The 24,088-nt window shown below is 35.7% G+C and overlaps 1 protein-coding gene across 1 annotated transcript in view; it reads left to right on the top strand.

The window, feature by feature from the left end:
• The window catches only part of Xpd (general transcription and DNA repair factor IIH helicase subunit Xpd), a 279,740-nt gene that overhangs the window by 166,375 nt on the left and 89,277 nt on the right, over positions 1–24,088 (top strand). The window contains exons 14-15 of the mRNA XM_090376384.1: positions 5,721–5,839; positions 14,487–14,626. Of these exons, the coding sequence (XP_090232510.1) occupies positions 5,721–5,839; positions 14,487–14,626 (259 nt within the window). The remainder of the gene's footprint in view (positions 1–5,720; positions 5,840–14,486; positions 14,627–24,088) is intronic.

The following is a 24,088-nucleotide window of genomic DNA, read 5'->3' on the forward strand; positions in this document are numbered from 1 at the left end:
TGTACTGCAAATTAGGCTCTCTGTAAACAATGCATCTATATGGAAGTGCATTAACTATAAGAAATTGCCAATCTTGTAAATTTCTTCAAGAACTCAAAATTAAACCTGAAAGCATAACTCCCAGCAAATTCTTTTATGAACTGTTTTCATCTGATGAAGACGATAAACAAATTTTTGGCTATTAAAATATGTGAAACAATGTATATCTGATAAAAGAATATATATGTGTATATACACATATAATAAAAATAATAATATTATCCTAAAGAAAAAAATTGTTGCATAATGTGCAACCTTGGTACTCTCTTTTCAAGAACCAATCACCAAAATTGTAAGAAAAAAAAAAAGAGCAATATCAAGCCACAGTTTCTGTTTTGGACATAAACTACAAGCCAAAAAGGTTTTATTTTTTGAAAAAACAATTTTGAATTTATATTTAAAAAATTGTAGAATTAAAAAAGATTATAATTGGCTCTACAGAGACATAAAAAAAAAGAACTTACTGATACCATAAATCACTGATACTAAACACGGAAAAGTAACAGAATGTAAGAAAAGATGTAATGTAAGAATGCAAGAATTTGAAACCAAAAGTAAATGCTATGCTAGCTAGCAACATCTAAAAAAAAAAGAGGAGAAAGAATTAAATTCAAGGTACATACAGCTCATCATATGAAAGGAATCATATAAAACAAAACAAAGTAGACAAAAAAGGGGCTAAAACCTTTGTGTAGGTGAATAAAGTAAATATAATAAGAACATGGCACTCGTTACACATTCAGTAAAGTAATGGCTCACGAGACATAAGAGGAATGGGAAAAAAAAAAGAACAACAAAAAGGAAAAGAAAAATTTTAAAAATAGTGTCCTCAGGTAGTTCAGTTTCACAAATTCCATTCCTATAGAGAGAACCTCAAACAGAGTTCCAAGTGTGTGAATCAAGATTTTTAAAGAAAGAATGCAGTGAAAAATATATACAAAAAGTGGAGATAAATTAAGGATACAAGCAAGCAAGGGGAAAAAAAAACATAAATGGTGCATGCATTACATAATCAATCATCACTCATGATCATTCATCATACAATGCATGAAATTTACAAAATGTACAAACCTATATGTTGATATTGAATTGGAAAAATAGTAAAAGATTTAGTTAGAAATCTGCAGTAGATCAAACTGATTCTGAAAAAATTTTTAAAAATCGGTTTGATTTTTCAAAAAAAATCAAAATAGTATCAACATGTCTAATTTGATAACTATACTTAAAGAAATATATCAAAAGTATGAACATGTAATTAAATGTAACATATTGGAATAACTTGGTTAATCTTTGTATTTGCAATAATTTTATGTTCGATGGCAGTTCTGTCTACCAGGACTGCCCAGTCCTGGTAGAAAGGAACACCCAGTCTGGTTTATTGGTCTTAAATCTCTTTACTACAGGACATTATTATTTTGATATGTAGATGAACTTTGCATGCTCAATTGATCTAATTTTCTAGAAGATTTTAGGCATATATATCCTCAAGAACTCATCTTGAAAAAGACTAATTCCTGTAACCAGTTGGCCAAATACTTGGACCTAAATATTGATGAACATTGATGATGGTCATGCCTCTGTTAATCTTTATAATAAACATGATACCTTCAACTTTAAGGTAGTTCATTTCTCTTATTGGTTATCTCAGGTCTCTAAAAATATTCATTCTAATATTCTCTCACAATGTATCAGGATTGCCACTATCTGTAATAATTTCAATATTGCAATTTCTAACATAAAAAAATTTTATAGTTAACTAATCCATAACTCTTTTCCCTTGGCTTTTTTGAGGTATCACTTTCATAAATCTCTGATTATCATTTAATTATAAAAAAAAATTTCAAAATCAGTTTGATCTATAGTAGATTTCTAACTAAATCTTTTACTATTTTTTTTTCCAACTCAGTATCCATAGACTTTATATTAATCATTAATCTCACCATCTAGGTTTGTACATTTTATAAATTTCATGCATTGTATGACAAATGACACGAGTGATGCTTGATTATATAATGCATGTACCATTTATATGTTTTTTTTCCCTTGCTTGCTTATATCCTTAATTTATCTTCACTTTTTTTGTATAATTTATGTTCACTTTTTGTATATATTTTTCACTGCATTCTTTCTTTAAATTTGTGATTCATACGCTTGGAACTCTTTCAAAGTCCTCTCTACAGAGGACCTCTCTCTTCCGCTCTACTATCTTAGGATCACTATTTTTTTTTCTATTTTTCTCCTCACACATGGCTAGTTTAATTGCATTTTTTCTAAGGTTAAAGGTTTCTTTGTAGATAAATTTTCTGTTTATACTCTACGTGGTCATAGCCAGAGTAGGTAACAACTTAGTTCCAGTGAAACTGTAGCTGTTTCACTGCAACTGATATAGGTGCAGTAGCATTGGAGGCCAGAGAAATTCTTAAGTGACTCTTTAGTCATTGGGGCTGTAGCTAATGGATGGAGTAGAGTTTATCTCTGTGAGTTATTTTAGCTGGTTTGTCAGCCTGCAAGACTGCATATACCAGCCTGTGAACAAACACTTTTTGCACAGTGCCATATGGCCTTAGATGGTAATGTGTAATATAAATAACAATAAGGGCTTATCTTTGATTTCAACACATGTTAACAGATATCAGGATGGATGCATACTGGAGTAATATACAGGGAACAATGGTGTATGCATTGTGAGATTATTATTATTATTATTATTATTATAATAATGGTGTATGCATTGTGAGATTATTATTATAATAATCTCACAATGCATACACCATTGTTCCCTGTATATTACTCCAGTCTGCATCCATCCTGATATCTGTTAACATGTGTTGAAATCAAAGAACAGTGAGTGGTCACACAATTTTATTCAAAATCTCTAGATTTTCATCTATTTAATGGTATCTCACAGAATTAGGGGTGTGTTTTCTGGGTTATCACAAATCATAACTTAATCTTTAATGATAGATTCTATATTAGCTTCATGCTCACTCTGAACTTTCAGCTTAAGTTATCACTAGGTTTTCGAGTACTGCACTAATGAGATGACAGTTCTTTGAAAATAGCTTTGGGGTGGGGAAAGATTCAGAGTTGGTTATGGATTTATTATTGTTTCAATAAATTTATTAATGGTATTTAGAGAGAGAGAGCAGAAATGGCAAATGGGTATTGGTATTTGGGAGGTGTTATGATGGAAGAAGCAAAGTGCAGTAGAGAAATAAGAATAACAATAGGTATAAAAGAAAAAAAAGAAGCTTTTGAGCTGTAAAGAACAATATTATGTGGGAATTTAGGAATTGGTCTAAATAAGAGATTGGTACTTTATGGAGCAGAGACATGGACAATAAGAATAGAAGATATTAGAAAATTGGAAAATTTGAGATGTGGATATGGCGAGATGAAAGTATAAGATGTGTTGATAAAGTGAAAAATAGAGGTTTTGAGAAGGGTGAATGAGAAGCAATGCTTGACTAAAATAGTAGGGTGGGAAAGAAATTGGATTGGACATGTGTTTGCAAGGTTGTGGGATTTTTCTTCTCTGACATGAGTCTCATTAGTTCACCTGACATCAATTTAGGTCTCAGCCTTGAATAGTATTTATTTTTTTGGTATGAAAAACCTAGCAGCTTCTACAATTACTTCTCTGAATACATCAGATTTAGAATTTGCTGTTGGTAACATCATGAGTTTGTCCCAGTGCATAGAATTTAAAAACTGTTTGAGACCACTTTAGTCATCCTTATGAAAGCAAAAAGTGTTACCCTTGACAGTAGTTATATCTTTTAGCAAATCCCACATCAGTATACTGTGATACTGCCACCCAGAGGCTCTCTTACATTCAGATTCTTAATGCATGAAGAACCACTGCTTCCCCATGTTGCCTCTGTAACGTGCTGCTGTAGAAAACAGCCATCCAATAAATGTACAAAAGTCTTGCTAGTGTGTGTGAGTGACCATTCCACAAGTTCCAGTCAATATATGGAAAGAATCCCCTATTATAAGACATTCTGATTTATTGGCACACTCTTTCTCCGTATGGTTGTTTGTTATACTCATCATAGCCATTAGGCCTATAACCCACTCCTATTCTCATTTTCGTTTTCCCAGTGTTTATTTTACAGAAAATTGACTCAGCTTTGCTCTGATTACTCATGTCGATTTAACTAAGAGCATAACCACTTCCCCCTCCTATTCTGTCTGACCTTTCTGTTCAAATAAGTAACACCGTGTCTGATATCCCTGCTCTGTTTACATTTGATGATTTAATTGATACTTCAAATTAATTAGAGCATATTGGTGGGCAAACATACATGGAGGATTTGATTTCATATACAAGTCTGAAGGAAAATAAAATGGCAATATATTAGTCTCAACAGTAAATGGAAATTCATTTTATTTATTATTTTATTTACTCAACAATTGTGTGACAAAATCCATTTGCAAAATGACACAATTACCACTTCTCTTTCATTTTCAGTGATATCAGTTTTTGTCAATGATGGAAAATGCTTTATTGTTTATATTTTTTCAGAAATTTTTATAACATTATGGATGAAGCAGTGCAATGACATTTCACTTGGAGAGAAGTATGAATAGGATATAGTACAGGAGTACCTTCTTAACCTTTTCATGGAAAATGATGGATCTCAAATATAGGATCTGTAATTTTCCATAGGTTTGGTCCAAGTTGCTTTGTGAAATTTTGAAGAGTTTTGTAAAAATTAAAACTTCATACATAAATGCTTTAAAATATAAATTTCTCCTTATTCTGACTTGATTTCCTGCATTACATACCAGTCTTAGTGTGCTATGTAACAGATAAATAAAAGCATTTGAATGAGAAGATGAAGTAGTAGTAGTATAGACTCTCAAAGCTGTAAATATTTTGCCAAATTTAGGTTTGAGCTATATTTGTTTCATCCTGAATGTCAGTTCCAGTCATCAGGAACTTTTCTACCAGAAAAAAAAAATAAATAAAATAAATTAAATTCCTTTTAAAATTAATTAAATAATTTTGTGTATTAGCATCATATCTACATGCAATTAAACCAACTGAAGTTTAGTAGTGATGCCAGTTATATAACTCAGTTGGTTAAACTGCATATAGACATGATGCCAGTGTGCTAATTTATGTCTTTTGGATTTTTCTGGAGTCTGAGGCATTTAGTTCTGAATTTCTTGTGTCTTATGTATTTTAATGTAAACTTGAAATGTCTTATGTGCCTTATGTATTTTAATGTAAACTTGAAATGTCTTATGTGCCTTATGTATTTTAATGTAAACTTGAAATGTCTTATGTATTTTAATGTAAACTTGAAATGTCTTATGTGTCTTATGTATTTTAATGTAAACTTGAAATGTAGAAAAATCCAATAGTTAGAGTTTTATATGAAATGCCATATTTGCTAACTGAAAAAAATTTCAGAGGTTAGCTGATTGCTAAGGGATGATATGATTATTATTGTCTGTATCTTATATTTAAATGCAAAGAGTGGCATGAAATATAGTTTGCAGCATACTTATTTACTAGAGTGTTTTCACATTATCATGCAGTATTATAAATGTGTATTCAAGAAATTAGATCATATTTCAGTAAATCCTCTTTATAAAAGTAATGTAATCTAAAATCATATAGCATATGTACTTATTTTAACAATTTTAAGAAAGGTGTTTTATTTATGTAGATTCTGTACAGAACGTCTTCAGTCATTGATTCGAACTCTTGAAATATCAGATATTACAGATTTTTCTGCTATTACCCTGGTTTGCAATTTTGCCACGCTAGTTAGCACATATATGAAAGGTAACATTATATTTCTTTAACTGCTCTGCCTTATTCCATTTTATTTTTCTAGTTTACATTATATATGGTTTATAGGATAGATGGAACACTCTCTCCAGGGCCAGTGAAAGCATCCAGTTACATATACAGGCAAATTAAGGAGCTATTAAAATGACCATGTGAGAGATTATTTCTTCTTGAAAAGTATGAAGGTTGAACTCTAGCAAGCTAACAATAATATTTCAGTTTTTTTTATGTGGAATACATCATTCAGCTTAAATCAGATTGATGGTGTTCTTCTTAAATGGTATATCAATTTTCATCAATATCTGACTGATTAAAGTTATACCAATGTTGATGCAGTTTATGGAAATTAAGGCAATTGTTGTATCTTTATGAAATATCAATAAATAATAATTTGAATGCGCACCCTTTTCTGATATTGCAGCTGCTTTGAAAATACATCTAACTTTGCATGTCTCTGTTTCAACAAGAGAAAATTAAAGCTAATAAAAATTTATTTAAGGGAATCAGTCTTGTACAAAATTTGTAATAGCAAATTTCAGACTCAGATAGAGCACCAAATAGCTGAAATGATAAATTCTCAATAAATGATGCAAGATGCACTTTTTAAAATTGAGAAGAACGATTTTCGAATAATACTTATTTCTGTTTGTAATTTTTAAATAAAAAGCATTCCCATATAAAATAGTATTATATTTTAAAGAACTCATTATATATATATTTTTAAAGTTTTAATAACATAAAGACAGTATTAAACCTAATTAAACAAAATTATCTTAAGTTTCTTTCTGTGAATGTGTAAACAGATTTTTTTTTCTTTGAAAGGCAGCCTGTTTTGTTTTAGAAACAAGGCAGCCAAATTTCTGGAGCTGGATTTGAAGATAGATAATCAGGAATTTTTAATATGTGTATTACTGCATATCAGTAGAAATAAAAAGTCACTGTGTTATTTAAAAATAACAGCAAATTATTATTATTTAGGAAAAAATTACATATTTGGAATTGGAGCATCCTAATAAAGAGCACAAAAGTACTTGTACTTCTATGGTTATATAATACAATAATAGTTGAACTTCTACTTGTCACTAGCAAAGGATTCTTCCCATACTTAACACAGGGGCTCTAAAGCTGCGAGCATGAGTAACTTGGGGAAGGGGAAGGATTGTAAAATCTTTTGAAATTATGCTTTAGGTTTTAAATTTTTTTTGTTTATTTCCAATGAAACAGTTTTATTTTATGAAGTCATAATGTTTTATCATTGTTTTATTTGATAAAAGTTTAAAATTTAATTAATTATTAAAATTATTATTATAATAATAATTTGAATAATTCTCATAGAGTGAGAATTTCTGCATAGGGTCACCCTATGCATGCATTTCTGCTGAGGGCACATGTGAGAATTGCGACACCTTTTTAACTAAATGAATAAAACTAATTAAATTATTAGTTTTATTCATTGGGGGTTGCACAAATTTATTTATTATTTGAGGGGGTTGCATTATCACGAAGTTTGAGACCTTCGACTTAGCGGTTATGCACTATTTCCAAACTATTGCATTCTTTCCTTATGCTTATGTCTTCTACCTTGAAGTTTGGTGCTTATATTCCTAGCCTGCCCTAGTGTTTAGTCCTTTTTGTGCAGAGAGAGTTTCCTTAATTTTTTGCCTATGCTTTACCATTGTGCAATTATCATTACCCCCAACCCTTACAATCATACTACACATACAACACACCATTTTTTGGGTGGTTTTATTAATATTATTTAACTTGTATAGCTCAATCATAAAGAATCATGTAGTGTCAGGAATACCTTCAACACATTTCTTTCTGCAAAAATTAATTATATATGATTATATTGATATAATTAAATAATTATTTCCAACAAATGATTTGTACATCAAAAGGCTACATCCCAAAGAAGTCATCATAACTGTAGATTGTGTGTTGTGATGATTTGTTTTTATCTGCTAGCTATTAATGTGATTTTTACCTTCTAATTTCATCCAAGCTCATTTGCTAACTTAAAAATTTCTCTTAAAAATTAATACTATTGGTTATTTTATTTGATCTGTATAATATTGTAAGTACTTACTTTTATATTCATTTATATAATGACTATGTTTCGACTGGTTTGAAAGGGTTGGGGAATTACAGATGCACAGTACCCATGGAGGTATCTATAGAAAAGGCATGCAGCAGAAACTGAATGTCTATGAGACAGAGTTGAGAGACTTTGTAAGGGACATGTCATTAATTAACCTGGTTGCTCTCTTTTGAATGGAGTCCAGAAGCTTGAGAGAGGTTTTGGAGACTTCTTATTTTAGAAGAAAAATAATGGCAAGGGCAAAAAATAAAACTCAGTTTTTTGGATGCAGAGGAAGCAGTATTTGTGATGTGCTTATGACAGGACAGATTAGAAGTTAGGGTAATTCCTAGTAGAGATGTCTGATTGTGTCCAAATCTGAGTGTCATTGAAGATAAGCAAAGGAGTGGTGAATTGATTTTTGCAAGAAATAAGCCAGGATTAAATTTTAGATGGATTAACGTTAACTAAGTTATCTTTGCCCTGTAGAAGAATTACCTGGAGATCACTATTTAAGGACTTGGTGGAGGTCATTTGAGAAGTTGAAGTTGTTTGTGCAGGATAAGGTTTCACATATTAGAAGGTGGAATATAGTGTTTTGTCATCAGAAAAGCTATGGATAGGATTTCTGGTCAGTGGAAGATAGGATTTCTGGTCAGTGAAAGATAGGATTTCTGGTCAGTGGAAGATAGGATTTCTGGTCAGTGGAAGAAGGTCAGTAATATACAAGAGGAAAAGAGTAGGAGAAAGAACAATCTTGGAGAACCAGAATTATTGGAGAGGTTAGAAGATGGGGCTCTAGCTACCATCATTTGCTTGAAGCATTCAGAGAAGAGAAAAAACTGTATGCCCGGTTTCAAAAAAAAGGCAGCAGTCCATATGATCAGAGCTTACAGACTAGTTTATATCTACCATAGACTTCTCTGTTGCATGATAATTTATATGCATCTCATGCATTTTATCTTTTCTGCCACGAGTCTCATCAGGTCATCTGACATCCAGTGAGGCCTATACCTTGTACAGTATTTCTTAGTTGATTGCTAACTTTATTGCTTTATAGAATATTGCTAGCTTTAAAGCACATTTATACATATCACCTGCAAAAATCATCATCTTAAAATCTTTAAGTGCTATATATGCCTTTCAGCTAGAGGATCATCCACATGTAAGGAAAATTGTCTCCTATTTATCTCATTTTAGCAACAAATAGAAATTAGTTAGATTTTGCTGGATTCTGGGATATTCTGGAAATCCAGGAAATGAGCAGGCTGACCAAGCTACAAAAACCAATAAATCACCAGTTACTGTATAATGACTACATCCTTGTAAGAAGACAAGCCATGAAATTAAATAGACAAACAAGACCCCAAACAATTTAGATCAAGCCTTTGCTCAGACAGACATGAAAAAGTCATCCTTGCCAAGCTACATAATGGGCATACATGTCTGGCATGCACAAACTTTTCTCCTGTTGGAAATTGGTCCTTCTCAGTGTCATAGATGCCATTCTCAACTGAGAGTAAAGCATATTTTCATAGAAAGTCCACTTTATTATAATGATTGATGTTTTCACAACATTATCTTACTCTGCAGACAATTTCAGGAATAATTCAAACATTAATGACATCTTTACATTCCTTGAATTAGTGAATCTAGAGAGGGTGCTGACTCTCTTTAAAAATTACAGCTGTGAATTACAGGCTCTGAAAAGTGATAAGTGTTTGCCTTTTTATTTACCTAATTGTTATTTTTTATTGTACGTTATACGTAGTCTTATAGTTATTGTTACGCTGGTTATTTTTATTTTTAATTTAGATAAAGAGTTTTTGTAGATTACTACAAAAATTTGTACTTAATATTCGTAAAACCCTTATTTTGATTGAATCTTGCCGCCATTGTTTTTGTATAGAGTAGTAGGGAATTCAAATTTTTAATTGTGGTAACTAGGCAGCTATAACGTATAATTATATAGCGTAATACGCATCACTGCATTTAGGATTCTATTAGATAGCGTAGTATTGACAATTAATTAATTACATTTATTGAGCTTATTAATTTAAAATATTATGCCCCAGACTAGAGCAGCAAAGCAACATGCACAAAGTTGCAGGAGTGCTGTGACTCGGGGGAGAACTGAGGGGGGAAATTCTCCAACGCATCAGAGCCTAAAAAAATGTGCAACTTGTGAAATGTTTGCCGAACTCTCTAGAACAGAACAGAACATGATCTAGCCAAGGAGGATGTCTTTGTGTGTGCCAGGTGCAGAGAGTGTCTGGAAATTAGGCACCAACTCAGCATTCTACTGGGCGTCTATGAGAGCTTGAGGTGCAGGGTAGATGCCCTCGAAGAAATTTATGAGGGGCACGTCAAGCTCTCAGCTGCCCAACTCAATGCCAGAGCTCACTCCTGGGCATCAGGCAACACAGCAGCAATCTCCAAGGCAGAATGTGCTGGTCCCAAAGGAACTACGTATTGTTGGTGACTCTATTGTCAGGGAGACGGGGAATATATTGTGTAAAAAGGATAGATGGAACAGAACCAGGGTATGTCTACCAGGGGCAAAGGTTGATGACGTTGTAAAGCATATATCATCTTTTAAGGGCACAAAAGTTGATATTGTTGAACACGTTGGCACCATTAAGAGTAAGAGATCTGAAGATTTACTTAACAAGTACAGGTCAATGTTGCAAAAAAGTTGAGTCAGGGTTAAATTTGAAAGTGTCTGCAATTCTGCCCAGACACGATAGGAGGGAATACATATAAGAGCCTTGTCAATCAATTTGGCCCAGGAGGGAATGTGCAAGGCTTAAGGGGTAGAATTTTTTTCAGTGTGGTCTGTGCTTGTTAACAGGAGAGACTGCTTTTACAGGGATGGGATACACTTAAATAGAAAGGGTGCAAGAATATTTGCTGATGCTATCGAGGCAGTGTTAGGTGGGTCGGAAAACTGCTAGCTTGGGGGGGGGATTCACAGACTAAAAGGTTAAAAGTAGCCGCAGGCAGAGGTGAAGGTGATTCTTGCACAACTTCTATTAGAATAAGTAGCGACCTGGAGCGAGGGGTGCTGAGGGTTTCAAGGACTGATGGCAGTCATCGTGAAACAGGTGGGTATATGGGATGTATTAGGGTAACTAATAATAAGGATAGGTACATGTATACCAATGCTAAAAGTATAGTAGAGGTGCCTCCGTAGCCAGGTGGGAAGGAGCAGCAGTGCATAGCACACGCTTTTGATTAGACCGGGGTTCGAGCCCGTCACCACCAAATACGGAGGATGCGGAAAGGTCAGGGAATGACCACCGCATATCCCGGAGCAATATGGCCTTAGTTGCTAATGCTCCTAAAAACCAAATAACAAACAAGCTAAAAGTATAGTAAATAAATTTGATGAATTTGAAGTGTTGGTCAAGACATCAAAGGTGGATATTGTTGGGATAGCAGAGACGTGGTGTCACACAGATGTAAGGAATGCAGAACTGGAATTTGGAGAGTACAATGTGTACAGAAAGGATAGACAGGATAGGAAGGGAGGAGGTATTATGCTGTTAATTAAGAAAAACATAAAATCAAAAGAAGTGCATCCAGTTGATATAAATGAACAGTGCACTGTTGAGTCAGTTTGGTGTGACATAAGCACTGTGAAAGCAAAAATAAGAGTAGGAGTGTGTTATAGGCCTAATGACTTGAATGAGTACAATGAACAATTGTACAGAGAAATAGAGTGGGCTAGTAAATCAGAATGTCTTATAATGGAAGATTTTAACTTCCCAGATATTGACTGGAACATGTGGGTTGGTCACTCACACACTAGTAAGACTTTTTCGATTTATTGGATAATTGTTTTTTGCAGCAGCATGTTTGAGAGGCAACCAGAGAGGGTAATACTCTTGATCTTGTTATCAGCAGTGATCATTCTTGTATTAAGAATTTGCAGAAAAAGGAACCACTAGGTGGCAGTGATCACAGTGTACTGACTTGGGATTTACTTAAAGATTTAATTACCATCAGGGGTAAAGGAAAAGGTTTTTGCTTCCGTAAAGGCGAGTACAGTGGTCTCAGACAGTTTTTAAATTCTGTACAGTGGGATCAACTGACGATGTTACAAACAGTGAATTCTAAGTGGGAAGCATGCAAGAAATTAATCGTGGATGCTACTAAAAGTTTCATACCTATTAAGAAATATTGTTCAAGGTTTAGGCCTAAATGGTTATCAAATGAACTAATGAGACTCGTGACAGAGAAGAAAAATGCATGGGATGCATATAAATTATCAAGCGACTCAGAAGCCTATGGCAGATATAAGCTAGTCTGTAATCAGGTCACAAAGGAGGTTAGTCAGGCAAAGGCAGATTACGAGAAATCTTTGGCAAAAGATGCTAAGAAAAACAGCAAGGATTTCTTTACTTATATAAACTCTAAAAGGAAGGGGATGAATCTAATTGGTCCACTTGATATCGATGGTTCCACTGTTGATGATCCTGCTCAGATAGCAAACAAACTGAATGAGTATTTTGCATCTACATTCACACATGAGGTTTGAAAATGGCAGAAGGTTATCAAATTGTAGCAGGGTGCTTAAAGATTTTGTAATAACTGAGAGAAAAATGGAGGAGAAATTGTTGAAGTTAAACATAAGAAAGGCACCTGGGGTGGATGGGCTCTATCCAGTTATATTAAAGGAGGCGGCAAAGCAACTAAGCAAACCCTTAGCCATAATTATGAGAGCATCCTTGGACTTGGGAGGTCCCCACAGACTGAAGATGTGCAAATGTATCCCCAATTCACAAAGAGGGATCGAAGGGTGACACGAGTAATTACAGACCAGTTAGTTTAACTTCTGTTCCAGGTAAAATAATGGAGTCACTGGTTAAAGATGCATTGCAGGATCATCTAGACAAGACTGCAGCAATAATTCAGACACAGCATGGGTTTGTTAAGGGAAAGTCTTGTATGACAAATTTGATCGGATATTATGTTGTGGTTACAAAGGAACTGGATGCAAAAAATAATTTTGATATCATATATTTGGATTTCAGGAAAGCTTTTAACACTGTTGTGCATGGAAGACTATTGTACAAATTGGAGCAGAATGGTATTAAGGGTAAGTTGCTACAATGGATAAAAGGATGGTTGAGTGGGAGAAGACAGAGGGTGGTAATTAATGGGTGCTGCTCTTCGTGGACTAATGTTATTAGTGGAGTCCCACAGAGTTCGGTGTTGGGTCCTCTGTTGTTTTGTATATTTATCAATGATATTGATGAAGGTATATCAGGATTAGTGTAAAAGTTTGCAGATGATACAAAGGTTGGTAGGGTTTTTAATGACAGTAATGGCAGTGTGCTACTGCAACAGGATCTAGATAAATTTGGGCAGATGGGCTAAGAAGTGGCAACTGAAGTTTAACATCAACAAATGCAAAGTACTGCAGATGGGTAGCAGTAACCCCAAAGAAATGTTCCATCTGTGGGGTATTACACTCAGGGTAGTGGAGAATGGAAAAGACCTGTTGGTAATTGTGCAGTCAGATATGAAGTTCGCTGAGCAGTGCTGACAGGTTGCCAGGGCAGGTCATGGTGTCTTGTCAATGATATATAGGAATTTTGCTAGTGGGACAGGGAGGTGATTATCCCATTATATAAGACAATGGTCAGGCCACACCTAGAGTACTGTGTACAGGTCTGGAGGCCTTATTTTAGGAAGGATGTAGAATTGCTAGAATGAGTACAAAGAAGGGCGACAAGATTGGTGAGGGGAACAAATGGGGTGCTCTTCCCAAAAAGCCTTAAGTTCTGCAAATTGCAACACCTAGAGAGTAATCACCTGCGAGGTGATCTGATTGAGGTGTATAAGGCCTTGAATGGGTTGAGCAAGCTGAATGCTGATGGGATGCTTCCTCTTGCTTAGATTTCAAACCTGAAGGGACATAAACTCAAGCTGGGGAAAGACAGTTGTAGAATAGATGTGTGGAAGTTTGCCTTTAGCCAGTGGGTAGTTTTTGCTGGAACAAACTTCCTTCTGTCATTGTGGAAGTTGATAGCTTAAATAAATTCAAGGAAAAACTGGATAAACCTTTGGAGAAAATGGGCGAGTGAAATGGGAAGTGTTTTTTTTTTTTTTTTTCATCTTATGCCTCTGCTAATGCTACTTCTATGTTCTTTCTTTTCATTATTTGAAGCTCTGAGGTCCTGATGAGAGAAGAGCCTAGTGGAAATCTGTTATATTTTGTTAAATTCAGCTGAAGATTTCCCTAAATTAAACCAAAGGAAAAAAAAAGTTGTAATACGTAACATATTGCTGAAGTTAAAAATTGTATTTCTGTCCAGTTAAAGTTGAAGTGTTTGGTGGTATCAAACATTATTTCAAACTTTATCAAACTGGTTTCAAACTTTATTTAAGCTCTTTTATATTTTCAAAAAAAATTTTACGTACGAGATATATGCAGTATATTTACTTGTGAGCTCAAATGTTATCCCTGTATGTATATTTTGATCCTGTCATAGCCTGTCATTATACCAAAATGTAAGAGCCTTATTTTTATGCTGTGTCATTTTATCTTTATAGGTTTCACACTGATTATTGAACCCTTTGATGAAAAGTCACCTACAATACCAAATCCCATTCTACATTTTAGTTGCATGGATGCATCAATAGCTGTCAAGCCAGTCTTTGACAGATTTCAGTCTGTTATCATTACTTCAGGAGTATGTAATTTTAGTGTATATTTGTATAAACATGTATATATAAAAATATATAGAGAAAGATGAAAAACTTCAATGACTGAATGTTTACTTATATAAATATAATATTTATAGATAATTATACATTAAATTTTTCAGAATAAAGACTTTGACTATTTCATTTTTTTATTAGTTATATAGTTGAGTAAAGAAAACTTTCTTTGATGTCCTTTTTTTGAAAGTTTCACGGTTGTGTTTGTCATAACTGCCATAACTTTTTCTTCATCAGAAACTTATTCCTTTTGATGAGTTCTTCATTAGGGAAAAAATAAAAATCATATGGTGCAAAGTAAGGTAAATAAAAGGAATGTTGTACAGCAGTTACAGACTGTTCAGAAGTCATTGTCATATAATGAGCAGGAATATTGTGGTGAATTAACCTCAAATGGTTTTATTGCTCACGGATCAAGTTTCTTCTTTCTGAATGCATCTCTCAAGTGTTTTATAATTTCTAAATACTGTGTGGTATGCTAGAATGAACTTAATTGATTCTAGAACCTCGTTCATTATAGCATCTGTTCATTCTAGCATACATTGAAATAAAAAGAATACAATGATATAAACCACTAAAACGTATTTAATAGATAACACAATTAAATACAATAGAAGCTTTTGAGACAGTTGTGTCTCTTTATCAAATAATTTGACTAAATTTTGAATACAACAGATATAGCCGTGCGTGCAGTGAGGTGCATTATTCATTCAAGCTGGTTTCCTATTGTTGTCGCATGGACCCTAGTACACCAGGCCCATATATCATAATACATTGAAAAATATGTATTTAGGGGTAATCCGATCTAGGCCCACAGTCTAGAGCAAAGTTACCATCCAATACAACAATTTAAATAGGAAAAATAAATTACAGAATTAAAAATATAAGTGTAAAAATAATATAAAATTAATTTATTTAACTTTTATACATTGTACATAAAATTTGAAAAGCATAAACAGTGTTTCCATAGTGAAAAATACGAACAAACTTTCCCTAATAAAAAGCATAAACAATCTTTCCCTTGTGAAAACTATAATCGAACTTTCCATAATAAAAGCATAAAAAATCTTTCACATATGAAAAGCATAAACAGTATTCCCTCAGTGAAATTATAAACAAACTTTCCTTAATAAAAATTATAAAAAATCACACGGAGGCGGAAGGAGAAGAGTCATCGTTCCTACTCATCTTGGGTGACTGTCCTGTGGGAGGTTCATCAGTTGGAGGGCGTTTGTCCACCATTTTGAAGAATGAATTCAGGGTTGACTGCTTTATTCTTGATTTTTGGACCCTCCAAAAGTGGGCCATCAAGGTTTCATTAAAATGATGTTGATGATTAAGCTTCACACCAGCCAGAAGATAAATAAATTCAAAACTGTAACTAAAAACACTTTATTTACAATAAAATAAATATAAAATATAAAAATATAAAATATTTACAATAAAATAAAATATAATTAACACTGATAAAATATACTAAAAAACTTAGAAATTAAAAGCGATAAAATTTGCTGTAGCTTTCGGAGGCAGCAGTCTCCTTCCTCAGCAGCATAAGTTTATTGTGCGGCACATTCTTAAATAGCAGATCCACGGCACACATCACATGGTTCCATGGTTGGAATTTTTTCCCCTATGCGCACAGGGACCGGAAATGGCTCGGGAGCGCGCTAGCTGAATCTGTTCATCACGCCCAAGAACAACGGTTTCCAGAAGGGGGTGTAAACGTACACCCCATCCCTATTAATAGTATTGCTAACTGCCCCAATACGTAAACTCTCAAGTCATTTACGGTCCCAGAACCACTGTGCATGATCTGTGATGACAGCATCCTCCAGGGAAATTTAATGTTGTTTCTCCCAGAAATGTTCAGCCACACCAGACTTCCCATAATTTGCGGACTTTATTGCGTTTGCATGCTCCCCCAGCCGGTCTTTCAATCGCCGCCCCGTCTCACCCACATAACACACCCCACAATCCGGGCATTTGTTTTCGTACACCACCCTACTGCTGGCTTCTTTGGATATGGGGTCTTTTACTCGAGATATCGCTGTGTGCAACCTCCTACCTGGAAGTTGCACACAACGTATCCGACATCCCCGAATTATACGTGCAATGTGGTTTGACAGGCCCGGATAGTAGGGAATGTATGCGGTGCTCACAGGGGTGGACTGCTCATTACGGGTGGACTCTACTCCTCTAATGGCCCTGTCCAAAACCTTCTGGGGGTAGCCACACTTCTTGAGGTCTGCTGTGACCCGAACAATTTCATTATCTCTATCCTCGGAGGTGCTGCAGTTGGACCCCGCCCTATCTATTAAAGCTTTGACCACACTATTTTTATGTTGGTTGGCCTGTGCCGAGGTATAATGGGTATATTGACCCATGCACATTGGCTTTCTAAATACCTTGGACTTAAGCCTGCCGCCTTCTCTAATTACCAACACATCAATGAATGGCAAGGTTCCCTCCGCTTCCATCTCCGAAGTAAATTTGATAAAAGGGGAGGAACTATTAAGTGCATTAAGCACCTGATCCTCCCTCCCCCTTTGTATAATGGAGAATGTGTCATCAACACATCTCCTCCATCCGTGCATGGGAAATTTCGAATCCCCAAAAATCCTGACTTCCAACTCCTCAATAGCTAAATTGGCCACTATGGCACTGATGGGGGAACCCATGGCTGTGCCATGGATCTGCCTGTACTTGACATTCTGGAATACCATAACGGTACTAGATAATCAAAGCTCAATTCCTTCACAAATGTCATCAATACTAAGAGATGACTTGGTACTTAACAATACAGTAAACCCCCGCTATTTGCGGTATCTGTATTCGCAGTTGCTGATTTAATGTAAAAATGAAACCTAAAAAATTGTGAATTTTAAAGCGCCGTGAACTTTTTCCGCCATAAAAAAACATGGGCGTGGCTAAAATTATCTTTCTGGGTCAAAACAGCACTCAGTGGGTGGGGGGAGAGGGGTGACAAAATCGCGATCGTAGATATTTCTCACTAATCCTTGTTCAGTATGTGTTATGTGCTTGTCGTGGAAGGTTTCGTCATTTGCTTTTAATTTATATGCTTAAAAATTGAATAAATTTATAAATTGATATGCTTATAAAAGTGATAAATCTACCGTTTTGCAGTGTAAAACAGACTTTTTCGAGTGTGTTAACGGAAGAAAGTGACTTTATTGTGGACAAGTTCTTTCTAACCCGTACAAAAATATGGCTACGAATAACAAGAGAAATGTTAAAATATGAAAGAAGGTGATGACATTAGCGAATAAAATTGAGTTATTAGACAAAATTTCTAATGGTGAAAGTGTCTCCTCAGTGGCAAAACATTATAAAATAAATGAGTCAACGGTACGATCAATCAAGAAATCGGAAGAAAAAAATCCGCCGTAGTGTCCGTGAAAACGCGCTAATTGCTTCAAAAATTTGCTTTTGTAACTCGTAATGTTTAAATTAGAAAAAAATGGAAAAAGCTTTAAATCTGTGGAGAGAAGACCGAACTCAAAATAAAATTCCATTAAGTTCACTCATCTTTTGTGAAAAGGCAAAACTCCTTTATCAACACTTTAGCGAAACTGGTGATAGCACTGGCAGATAAGTTTTTTAGCTAGCAAAGGTGCTGGTTTGAAATTTCTAATAAATATTACATTTAATATTAAATTGTTTCTTATTTTCATTTCGATGCCATATGCTTGCATTTCACTATGTACTGTCTATGTACATAGTCATATTATGAAGGTACATATAATACATAAATAGACAACATTTTAGACTAGTTTTTCTTATATATTTCATACTTTTGGAACGGAACCCCTTTATTACTATGGGAGCCATAACTCAGTATTCACATTTTCGGTATTCGCGACATTTCTCAGGAACGTAACCCCCGCGAATAGCAGGGGTCTTACTATACATCTTTTTCTAAGGGCCATTCTAACACACTGTAAGCTTAACTTAAGGGGAATACAAGTAAACAGTGACTTAACGTCGAAAGAGACCATTATCTCATCTTCACATATAGTCTGTCCTTTTGTGAAGTCCACAAATTCTTTGCTATTCTTAATGACAAAGCTGGAAAGTCCTACTATGGGTGCAATTAGCTTAGCTAAATACTTAGATAAAGCATACGTAGGACTGTTTATAAATGATACAATAGATCTGAGTGGTATGCCTACTTTATGTATCTTTGGGAGTCCGTAAAATCTGGGTAAACAACATCCAGCAGCATGTAACGACCAATAGACTTATTTAGATATCCATCCTGACTTTTGCCAACATTGTAAAAGGCTATTCACTTGTCATTCCCAACTAACCAACTGAGTACGGCGGGTAACTTTGTATATGGCGGTATCCTGTAATAATTCTAAAGCTTTACTATAATATTGTTCTTTGTCCAAAATAACCGTAGCCCTACCTTTATCTGCTGGTAGAACAATAATCTCGTCATCCTGTTTAAGCTCCCTTAAAGCCTTTCTATGAATAATACTAAGGTTGGAGGGGGCCGGCATGGCCTGACTCAAAATAGCTGCCGTTCTAATGCGTACTTCATTAGCCTGGGTCGCTGATAACTTATAAATGGCTCTTTCGATGCCCATTGCTATTTCAGCGACCGGAGGTTTACTGGGCATCAAGGCAAATTTAGTACCCAAGCTCAAGACCCCCTCCTGTTCCCTAGTAAGACACTTACTGCTTAAATTACAGATGAAATTAGTACCACCATTGTTTTGTACTATCGCTGTCTCCTCCAATAATTTATGAAGTTTACTAATTTGCCTCTGCTTATAATCTTAGTCGTCTTCTCTGAAACCAACTTCACTATCAGTAATCGATGTACTGGCGATAAATTGTTAACACATTCTAGAGCCAAATTAATTTGTCTTCTGGTAATCCTCACGTCATCATGTAGCTTGCGGATCCAAATGCACAAAATCCTTTTTTGAAACCAATTAGTAGCTCTAACCAAGTGATCATCGTCAAAGGGCATCCTTTACACGAAACCCCCTTTGTATTAAACCATGCGCCTTACATCGATAGGCAAATCTTAGATGTTGTTTCTGTTTTGCTTCTGTCATACTATGCTTGTATGTCATACTTCTGTCACACTATGCTTGAATTTGAGAAGCATAGTATGACAGAAGCAAAACAAACAACATCTAAGATTTGCCTATCGATGTAAGGCGCATGGTTTAATACCAAGGGGGTTTCGTGTAAAGGATGCCCTTTGACGATGATCGCTTGGTTAGAGCTACTAATTGGTTTCAAAAAAGGATTTTGTGCATTTGGATCCGCAAGTTACATGATGACGTGAGGATTACTAGAAGACAAATTAATTTGGCTCTAGAATGTGTTAACAATTTATCGCCAGTACATCAATTACTGATAGTGAAGTTGATTTCGGAGAAGACGATTAAGATTGCAGGTATTTATAAGCAGAGGCAAATTAGTAAATTTCATAAATTATTGGAGGAGACAGCAATAGTACATAACAATGGTGGTACTAATTTCAGCTGTAATTTAAGTAGTAAGCGGCTTACTAGGTAACAGGAGGGGTCTTGAGCTTGGGTACTAAATTTGCCTATGCTTCTCAAATTCAATCATAGTATGACAGAAGTATGACATACAAGCATAGTATGACAGAAGAAAAACAGAAACAACATCCAAGATTTGCCTATCGATGTAAGGCGCATGGTTTAATACCAAGGGGGTTTTGTGTAAAGGATGCCCTTTGACGATGATCGCTTGGTTAGAGCTACTAATTGGTTTCAAAAAAGGATTTTGTGCATTTGGATCCGCAAGCTACATGATGATGTGAGGATTACCAGAAGACAAATTAATTTGGCTCTAGAATGTGTTAACAATTTATCACCAGTACATCGATTACTGATAGTGAAGTTGGTTTCAGAGAAGACGACTAAGATTGCAGGTATTTATAAGCAGAGGAAAATTAGTAAACTTCATAAATTATTGGAGGAGACAGCGATAGTACATAACAATGGTGGTACTAATTTCTTCTGTAATTTAAGCAGTAAGCGTCTTACTAGGGAACAGGAGAGGGTCTGGAGCTTGGGTACTAAATTTGTCTTGATGCCCAGTAAACCTCCGGTCGCTGAAATAGCAATGGGCATCGAGAGAGCCATTTATAAGTTATCAGCGACCCAGGCTAATGAAGTACGCATTAGAATGGCAGCTATTTTGAGTCAGGCCAAGCCGGCCCCCTCCAACCTTAGGCTTTAAGGGAGCTTAAACAGGATGATGAGATTATTGTTCTACCAGCAGATGAAGGTAGGGCTACGGTTATTTTGGACAAAGAACAATATTATAGTAAAGCTTTAGAATTATTACAGGATACCGCCACATACAAAGTTACCTGCCGTACTCAGTTGGTTAGTTGGGAATGACAAGTGAATAGCCTTTTACAATGTTGGCAAAAGTCAGCATGGATATCTAAGGAAGTCTATTGGTTGTTACATGCTGCTGGATGCTGTTTACCCAGATTTTACAGAACCCAAAGGTACATAAAGTAGGCACACCGCTCAGACCTATTGTATTATTTATAAACAGTCTACGTATGCTTTATCTAAGTATTTAGCTAAGCTAATTGCACCCATAGTAGGACTTTCTGGCCTTGTCATTAAGAATAGCAAAGAATTTGTGGACTTCATAAAAGGACAGACTATATGGGAAGATGAGATGATGGTCTCTTTCGACGTTAAGTCACTGTTTACTTGTATTCCCATTAAGTTTGGCTTATAGTGTGTTAGAATGGCCTTAGAAAAAGATGTATTGTTAAGTACTGGGTCATCTCTTAGTATTGATGACATTTGTGAAGGAGTTGAGCTTTGCTTATCTAGTACCGTTATGGTATTCCAGAATGTCATGTACAGGCAGATCCATTGCACAGCCATTGGTTCCCCCATCAGTGCCATTGTGGCCAATTTAGCTATGGAGGAGTTGGAAGTCAGGATTTTTGGGGATTCGGAATTTCCCATTCACAGATGGAGGAGATATGTTGATGACATATTCTCAATTATACAAAGGGGGAGGGAGGATCAGGTGCTTCATGCACTTAATAGTTCCTTCCCTTTTATCAAATTTACTTCGGAGGTGGAAGCGGAGGGAACCTTGCCATTCCTTGATGTGTTTTTTTTTTTTTTTTATGAAAACCCCAAACATGAAAGGTATCAAAACCTATAGTACATAGTACCGTGCATGGGTTGAAGGAGAAGTATGGGGGGGGGGATGCCGGAAACTTTGCTCTAGAGACTAAACATGGGTTTCACCACTTCAAGCCTCCAATAAGCAAAGTGGTGGTATTTCACCGGTTGATGAAAGTCATCTACCACCTGTTGGTAATTAGAGAAGGCGACACCCTTAAGTCCAAGGTATTTAGAAAGCCGATGTGCATGGGTCAATATACCCATTATACCTCGGCACAGACCAACCAACATAAAAATAGTGTGGTCAAAGCTTTAATAGATAGGGCAGGGTCCCACTGCAGCACCTCCGAGGATAGTGATAAAGAAATTGTTTGGGTCACAGCAGACCTCAAGAAGTGTGGCTACCCCCAGAGGGTGTTGGACAGAGCCATTAGAGGAGTAGAGTCCACCCGTAATGAGCAGTTCGCCCCTGTGAGCACCGCATACATTCCCTACTATCCGGGCCTGTCATACCGCATTGCACGTATAATTCGGGGATGTCAGATACGCTGTGTGCAACTTCCAGGTAGGAGGTTGCACACAGCGATATCTCGAGTAAAAGACCCCATATCCAAAGAAGCCAGCAGTGGAGTGGTGTACGAAATCAAATGCCCGGATTGTGGGTTGTGTTATGTGGGTGAGACGGGGCGGCGATTGAAAGACCGGCTGGGGGAGCATGCAAACGCAATAAAGTCCGCAAATTATGGGTATTAGTATTAGTATTAGTAATGGCCGCATGGTGCAAGAAAGCCTATGGCTTATGCTGCACCAGCCAAAAAAAAAAAATAAATAAAAAATAAATAATAATAATTAATAAAAAAAAGTAAATTAAACCTATCATCCTATGCGCTTCCCTTACCCGAAGGTACTATCCAGATGACCTTTAAATTTCCCAAAACTGTCGGCCTCTACCACCCATGAAGGCAACTTATTCCAGTAATTTATAACTCGCTGGCTAAAATAAAACTTCCTGCAGTCCAATATAAACATTTCCCCCTGTAACTTGAATTTATGTCCCCTAGTTCTAGCATCATTTATAATCTTGAAAATTTTGTCCTCATTCATTTTACTGATGCCTCTCAGAGCCTTAAACACCTCAATCAAATCTCCTCTAAGGTGTCTAGTTTCCAAACTGTGCAACCGACACATTCGAAGTCTTTCTTCATAAGGACGCCCTTTTGCCAATCTCACCAGGCGAGTTACCCATCTTTGCACCCTTTCAAGAAGCTCGATGTCTTTCTTAGGTGCGGTCTCCATACTTGAACACAGTATTCCAAGTGTGGTCTAACATAAGCCTTATATAATGGGATTATCACGTCCCTATCTCTATTTGCAAAAGTTCGATAGATCATCGATAGGACACCATGGGCCTTCCTTGCAACCTGTTTACAATGCTCAGAGAATTTCATGTCTGACTGTATCGTAACACCCAAGTCCCTTTCCTCCAGTACTGGGTTTAGTTGAATTCCACCAAGTGAATAAGTTATTTTGGGATTACTGTTTCCCAGGTGTAATACCTTACACTTTGTTGGATTCAATGGTTCAGTGGTTCAATTCTCAATGGTTCAATGCACTCGCTTGCCGCCTCCCTTAAGATTATAGGGTATATTCCATCAACTCCAGGAGCCTTACTGGTCTGTAGGCTCGAAAGTTTTTTCATTAAATAATCTTGCGAAATTTCAGTATCATTAATTACAATTACATATTTTTCAACTTCGCTCCCACAATTTCCCATTGCCACAAAAGGTTTTTCATTTGTAAATATCGATGCAAAATAATTGTTGAGTTCATCTGCAACGGCAGCTGGTGTATTTATTACTATCCCCTTTCCCTTACATAAAGGTCCAATCTGGTTTGTCCTGCTCTTCTTGGAATTTATATATGTGAAGAATTCTTTATCCCCACCCCCCTCTTTGCTCTGTTTGCTATTGATCTGTTTGCTAGTGATTTCTCATAAACTGCCTTTGCCTGTCGGACCTTTTCTGTGGCTCTATTAGACATCACCTTGTAGCTGTTATAGGCTTCAGTACTTTTTATTGCTCTGTAACCTTTCGATGCCACCTTTTTCTGCTCAAGTAATGTGGAAACTTCACTATTCATCCAACTTGGAACCCTCCTCGTGGAGTATTTTTTTGTGATTAATGTTTTAAAAGCGTACCAAAGTTCAAATGTATTCATTTTCTGCACGATATCTACCCAGTTAATAGAAGCCATGTAGGCATC

This window comes from Mastigoproctus giganteus, chromosome 6 (genome assembly GCF_048544385.1).
Source record: "Mastigoproctus giganteus isolate SK-2022 chromosome 6, ASM4854438v1, whole genome shotgun sequence".
NCBI lineage: Eukaryota > Metazoa > Arthropoda > Arachnida > Uropygi > Thelyphonidae > Mastigoproctus > Mastigoproctus giganteus.